Source organism: Anneissia japonica, unplaced genomic scaffold, assembly GCF_011630105.1.
Source record: "Anneissia japonica isolate Jap-2015-1 unplaced genomic scaffold, ASM1163010v1 scaffold557_len159069_cov99, whole genome shotgun sequence".
Taxonomy (NCBI): Eukaryota; Metazoa; Echinodermata; class Crinoidea; order Comatulida; family Comatulidae; genus Anneissia; species Anneissia japonica.
The window spans coordinates 81,847-89,346 of NW_022692409.1; the positions used below are offsets into that span (position 1 = coordinate 81,847).

At 34.9% G+C, this 7,500-nt stretch overlaps 1 protein-coding gene across 2 annotated transcripts in view; it reads left to right on the forward strand.

The window, feature by feature from the left end:
• LOC117100300 (adhesion G-protein coupled receptor G7-like) overlaps positions 1-7,500 on the forward strand; it is a 36,995-nt gene that overhangs the window by 20,413 nt on the left and 9,082 nt on the right. The window contains exons 4-7 of one of the 2 annotated variants that reach the window (XM_033239949.1): positions 774-887; positions 2,070-2,183; positions 3,534-3,647; positions 6,985-7,086. In XM_033239949.1, coding sequence (XP_033095840.1) covers positions 774-887; positions 2,070-2,183; positions 3,534-3,647; positions 6,985-7,086 — 444 coding nt within the window. The remainder of the gene's footprint in view (positions 1-773; positions 888-2,069; positions 2,184-3,533; positions 3,648-6,984; positions 7,087-7,500) is intronic. The other variant, XM_033239951.1, reaches the window with a different exon arrangement.

Below are 7,500 nucleotides of genomic sequence, written 5' to 3' on the forward strand. Positions count from 1 at the left end.
CTCGGACCCCCTAGGACATTGTTGTCTCGATCGGCCCAAATTTCGCCCCCCCCCCTTTTGGACATCTCTAGATCCGCCCCTGATATACCGCATACTTAGATTCCACGAGACCTAAAAAAGTAATGGAAAGAGTACACACCAAGTTGGCCTAGGTTGTCAAAGTGCCGAGTAATCTCTCTCGTAGAGGTCGCAGTCTCCTTTAACATCCACGGGTGTCATAAATGGCACAGCAACGTTATAAGTGGGGCTTTGAGAATACATCACGATATAGCAAAAAAGTACTATCACTTAAAGTGATAGTATTTTTTCCCGGGAATATATGAACTATTGATATTCAATCAACATCATAGAAGTGATGGCTGAAGTTATTACCTGCATTTTATAACAATCTGGGTCTTACACTCAAGACAAGAAACTTTTTTCCTCTAGTGTAGATTCTCAATATTGGTACAGTATATACTTTTGAAGAAATAATTTACAGTATTGTTATGTTAATTATGACCGCCATATTGAAATGAAATAAATGTTGTTGGTATCAGATGCCTGGAATCTATGTATGCGGTATATAAAAGAGGCGAAGCATTGCTTTGGCAGCAACAGAATATCATGCATTTTATACATTTTAATGGCTCTGCTTTTTTCAGATACTAATGAGTGCGCCAGCTCGCCATGTATGAATAGTGGTACCTGTACTGATGCGTTTCTAGTGAAAAGCGCATAAAACAATACAGGAGTGTTTGGCTAGCATTACTGATTTGTGTCATTTCTTATAGATATCAATGAATGCGCATCAAGTCCGTGTCAAAATGGCGGAACATGTTTTGACTTGGTTAATAGTTTCGTCTGTAGCTGCGAGGCTGGCTGGATTACTTTACATTGCGAAATTAGTAAGTTAAATATACTACAGATAACTATACATTTCTAAAACTCTGTAAACAAAAATAAATTTTTGTTATATTATGCCCCAGTATGTGGGCATGGTAATGTCATATGCCCAATTATGGATATATCACATTTTGATAGTCTAGACATAGCTTTAGTAAGTTAATAAAGGTGGCCATGAAATTAGCTTTAGACCGGGTGGTAAAATTCAAGGCTCGGTGGCCCCCACACACCATAACTACATTCCTGCATTTTTTTTTATCTGGGGTCCCAAGTTTTCCTGTAAGTCATTCGAGTTTCTCAGAAAACCTCCCACACTCCTGCAAGTAGACAAGAATTTCCAGGAAATATAAGCCATCTTTTCGCAAATTCATTAAATGTGTGTTTTTTTATTACTTTATTACTATATAGTACCATTTTGTCTCACGGAAATCAATGTCCATTGAAATTTTATGTGCTAAGGCAGCTCATTGAAACAGATATCCCAGAAATGACCCCAGACAACTAAATAATATTTACGCTCAACCTTATTTTTCATAAAATCAGTTATTACCTCTTTTGTATTCTTATTAATTTTATAAATAATTGAGTTGGCACCATAAGACAGACGATTCACCTTATATTTGTACTCTTGCATGTTGTTGTCTTTCACAAGACCTTCCATGCATGCAAGTGTCGTCTGCATACCTAATAGAAAGACAGTTTTCTAGATTAGATTCTTCATATGTAAAATCATTTGTATACAAGAGACGATAAATTAGGCAACAAGATGGGCAACCCTGAAGCTCACCAGAATTGCACATCCATAAGACTTTTTGTTGTTTGAAATTAAATTATTATCACTTACGCTTTGGTACAATTACTTTAAAAAAAAATCACATATTCAAAAATTATTGTTGGGTTTATTACTATAGATTGCATTTTCTTAATGAAAACAAGCTGCGTATGAGCCTACTTTGTGGCAGATATATGCTGCTGTAGGGAAAGGGTTGTCTAAGAAATTGATGACGTAATGTATTCATTATCGTTTTCGTAAGCTTGCGAAAACCCCCTAATGTCACCCAACCCTGCTGGGCCACATACAACATCCTTCTAGACCTCACCGTTGTCGCCCGACAAATGTGTGCCCGTAGCCATTTAATGCTTTATTGTTCATATTATTAATACAGTACAGTTGTTCTTTGCAGATATCAATGAATGTGCCAGCAGTCCTTGCCAGAATGGGGGAACCTGTCTGGATGGCAACAACCAGTATATATGCCTGTGCGTGCCTGGATGGAGTGGCAACTTCTGTGAAACAAGTATGATAATCATTTAAATAATTCACCTGTTTTTTATGATTTTACACCTGTACAAGGCATAATTTTAAGTAGTGTTTCTTCAGCATTCGAGAACTGTAATAGTAAAGTCCATCTTGCATTAATAGTTACCTGGATATAATACTAACTATTACCATTGTTCCTTTTAACTAGAACACCCCTTGAATATATTAGATTGGTGCATAGAGACTGACCTTTCTATTAAATTCAAGGGGTGTTACCTGGTTAAATTGGTTACTACATTTTTCCTATAAACTATAACACCCCTCAATTATATTTAAGTGTTGCCTAGAGACTGACTTTTCTATTAAATTTGCATTGATGGAATTAACGGCTACAGCTGCGCATGACTATAATCCTTTCAGGCCTTATATTGTTTTTTTTAAATATTTTATTGATACTGTTTGTTTTTTCATTTATTGTTTTTTTTTAATTGTTATGCCTCTTGTTATTGTTAATTATTATTAATTTTTTTATTGTCATTCCTATTATTGTCATTAATATTGCTACTTTTATTATTATTTTTATTATAGTAAAGCAACAATTACATTCCAGGGGAAATAAGTTTATTCTGGATTCAGTAAACTATTTCCTTTTTGTTAATCCAGTTGTCAATTTTTATAAGTAAATGTTGTTTTTACTTACGGACTTGACATATTTACTTATAAGAATTGACAACTGGATTAATAAAAAGGAAAAAATTCAGAAACAATTACATTATTATTATTTCATTATACATTTTGTAAGATCAGTCAAAAAAAAAATTTCTATATATTTGATCCTCCTTAATTTTGTTACATTCTCCCATGTTTTTCTTATCACTTTGATGACTTTTGTTTCTTGTAAAATATAAAATTTTAAATACTTTTGCTGGGCAGGGTACATTTTGATAGATCCCTGCTCAGCGACGCGGGAGTATCCACCACCCAAACTGCAGTTTGGGTGGTGGTTTGGATTTTCTTTTTTGTTTTTCCAATTACATCTGCTCACTTGTTCTGCACATAGAGACTCGTATTTTGCGCAATATAAATAAACAACCTTTAACCTTTAGCTTTATAAAAGACAAGAATAAAAAAAATAATAAAAAATATAGTAAATAAAAATATAATTTAAAAAAATGTTGTACTGTGTAAGTATGTATGCATTAAATTTTAATCGGTGCATTGATTGTTGGTATTGACACTGTGCTTGATAAAGGCAGACATAGACTATGCTGATCTCAAGTTCAGTTCTGTTATTGAAGTCATTGAAAATTGGGCCACATATTGATTCCTTTAGGTTATGCTTGGTCTAGGGTAGTCAATAATATAGTGCTAATATTTTTAATTGCAGACCTAAATGGGTGCTTAAGCGAACCTTGTCTAAATGGTGGGACGTGTACCGATGGTGTGAATGGACACGTTTGTGAATGTGTTAATGTTTGGACAGGCCCTGATTGTGCAGATAGTATTAAGTTCGCAAATAAGCATTTATAGTATGGAGCTCTGTCCAGACTACAAACTATCAAATTTTCATTGAATAAAAACTAAATTTATGTCAATATATTGTCATGATGTGATGTCATCATGACTATATAGGAATCCAACATGTTTTTAGTTGATTTCAGAAATTTCACAAAAGTCGAACCTTGTTAACTATCTTGTTCTACTGCTCCGATGAGAACATTAGTATCTTTCCGTATCTGATCACAGCCAAACGTTTGCAGGGGACGAATACTTTCCCTCTTGTCAGAGGATTCAGTGTCGGTGTCTTAACATAGCTAATTCTATTCATCCTTGCGACATAATTGAACCAGAGTAGTCATCTTTCTTGAATCTTTTGTTTTCACTTAATCTATTATTGTCATAATGTCAGTGTTTTCCTTTTCCTTTAGAAATAAGTTTGTCGTTTAGATTTTTGGCTGACCCTCCACAGGAGTTTTCTTTCTTGGGCCTGTACCTTTTTCCTTTTCCCCGATTTGTTTTGATTTTGTTTTTTATTTTTTATATTTAAACTGGATAGTAATCAAATGAATTGAATTAAAATTGAATATATTGTATTTTAATTGTGTCGATTAATTTTATTTATCATCTATAATTAGTATTATTATTGTACGAGAGACATCGTATAAATGAGTGTAATTGTTATGATAATGATTTTGTCCTGATTTTACTTCTTGTTCAATTCTAACTCAGGCACTATTCTCTTTCCCTGAACTTTTGAGGTAAATTTAAATAATCCTTCGTCGATAGAGTTCAAAGAGCTGTCCTCTAATATTTGTAAGTTCAGGTCAAACTTTAAAGACAAAGAGAATATTGAAATGTTTGTGCTCTTTTATTAAAATGTGTGTTCATTATTAAAAATGCACTAATGTGCTTAATAAAGAAAACAAGCGTTCATTGAGACAGATCAAAATAATTCAGTTTTAGCTGTTTTAAATAATGTTTACTACGCAAATGTTACATTGATTATTTGGCAAAGATTATAAACTTTATTACTTACTTACTTACTTAACCGCATCCGACATTAGTCGGTGACATATACAAAATTCTTTCTCCAGCTCAGTCGATCCATCATTGCTGTCTTCAATTCGTGCCCTTCGAGACCAGTGTCTGTTTCCAGCACATTCTTTAATGTTGTCGTGGGCCTTCCAACTTTCCTGTGGGCATCTGGCTTCCAAAGTAAAACCCTACCGGCTGCCTCATCGTTTCTTACCACGTGACCAGCAAGAGCAAGCCTACGTTGTCGAATGATGGAGGATAGACGTGGATGTTTACCGTACAGAGACTTGTTGGAGGTGTGTGACTGCCAGGAAACGTTTTGAACAATCCTTAACATTCGGGTGTATATTCCATCAATTTTTTTAGTAAGAGCTTTCGTTAAGGTCCATGAGTCGGTTCCATACAGCAGTATGGACTCTACAGTTGATTTGAAGAGTCTCATTTTTGTTGTTTTTCTGATTGGTGCCGACCACACTTTTGACAATGAGTGTAATGCACCCCACGCTTACCAATTCTTGTGTCAATGTCAAGGGATGTAAATGTGTACCCACCGAGATACAGGAATTCGTCAACTTTCTCGATTTCATGTCCGTCTAGTGAATTAATGGACACTTCTGATGTGGAATTAAGGTAAATAAACTTGGTCTTTTTGGCATTTAAAAAGAGACCAGTGGATTGTGTTTGTTTCTCCACCCGATGAAGCAGTTCTTCAGAATTCTTGACTGTACTTTCTAACAAGGCGATGTCATCAGCATAGGCAAGTTCTGGCAAGACGTCTTCAGGATGTCTTCTTCTTAGGCGTCGCTTCAGAGTCAGTCCATCGGATGGTCGAAGGGCTTTTCTCAAAGCATATAATGAAAATAAAAGAAGCTAATGGATCTCCTTGAAGGACTCCAGTGTTAATAACAAAAGGGTCAGTATTGCCTTCTGGAGTAATTACAACGGTAGTTGTGTTAACATACATAGTTTTTATTGCTTCAACAATTTCAGGAGGGATGCCATAAGCAGCGAGAATCTTGAACATTAGGTTTCGATCGATGGAGTCGAATGCCTTTTTAAAATCAATGAATATTAGCACCGCTTCCTTCTTATTGTTTGATATCTCCTCGATGATCCTCCTCAAAGCAAGAATGTGCGCCGAAGTAGATCGAGACTGTCTAAAACCATTTTGACCAGAACGAAGAAGTGGATCTATGATAGGTCTGATTCTATTTAGTATCATCCTGTTGTAAATTTTTGCAGCTACAGCAGTTAAACTAATACCCCGGTAGTTATTACAAAGCGTGAGATCCCCTTTCTTCGGGATTGGAACTATCCCTGAGACTCCCCATTCATTAGGTCTATTTCCCTTGAAGGTCTCAACACAGAATGATCTAAGAACTGTACTTGCATTCGGGAGCTACCAAAGGTCGAGTGTTAGACCATCTAAACCCGGAGCTTTCCCTGATTTCATGGCATTCAATGCTTCATCAACTTCTTCTTGGAAAAATGGTTCTGTTTTAATCCGGAGATTGATGATTGTGTCAAGGCCGTCACTGCAGGCAGCCTTTAGTAATTTCTGAAAGTGGTTTTTCCAACTTGTCAGTCGATCTTCACCTTGAATATAGATGACATTCTTCTTTTTGCCAGAAAGTTCCTTGATGATCTTCCAAGCCATCTTGGGGTTGCCAGTGGGATTATCAAACTGAGAAAGTGTTCGATTGATACGGACCTTCTCAAGGTTGTCGAAGGTTGAGCATTGTCTGGTTGGAAATGTTGCACATTTGGAGTAGTTGCACTTAAAGTTTCTTCCCTAGCTCGTTTCATGTGAGAGCTGTCGGTAGTAGTTATTGCATGTGGACGTCTAGGAAGGAGCTCCATAGGATCTTTCAGATTTTGGTAAAGAATTAAATTTGTCATCAATAAGACCATCAACAGTGTTTGATAATTCAATGTCTTCTGTCAAAGCGAGCCAATTAAGGGTTTTTACATTCACATTTTTGTGTCTCCTGAAACTTTATTATTTAGCTTTAAAAAATGGCTTTATAACCTAAAGTTAATAAGTTTGCCTAAAAATAGACAAAAGCACACAATTATAAAAGTTAATTTTATTACAAAATAATATAGATATACTAACTTATCACAGATTCCATGTACATTTACATTACTTACAAATTTTCATTATTGTTTATGAAAAATTAATATTTATTATATACATCTTGTGCTTCTGAATGGAGAGAAGCACACACGCAGATAATTTCTTTGCTTAAAGACATAACAAATGACCACTGCAACCTATTCTGTTATGTTATATTTTAAAATAGAAATGTGTTACAGAGAAGTTTATGACGACCTCACATTTCCTGATGCCAAAGTAGGAGAGACGGTAGATTCCGAAGACTTGTGTGATGAGAGTAAAACAAATTGTAAGCATAAAAAATAGGTATTTTTGTAAATTATCTTATTAAATATACTAATAATAATAATAATAATAATAATAATGGATTTTAGGAGTAATGCTTTGCCCCACCTGATATTTTCCTTATGCAAACACACATTGACTTGTTCACTAATAGTATACTTTCGCTATACTTGCATGTCAACTAATACTCTTTCTAAAATATGAGAGAAATAAAGACCAGAAACGGCAATCAACTGTAGTGGAATACATTTTACCAAATCAAATGTATACATTATATTTTTAAGAGTGGTGGGCAAAAACATTTAGCCACCTAAATTTAATCAATGTTCAAATTTATTTAGATTTATTGTATTGCCTGTTTACCAGTATATCTGTTAGATGAACATATTTGAGCTTTTTCAATATTAAAAGTGTAGGC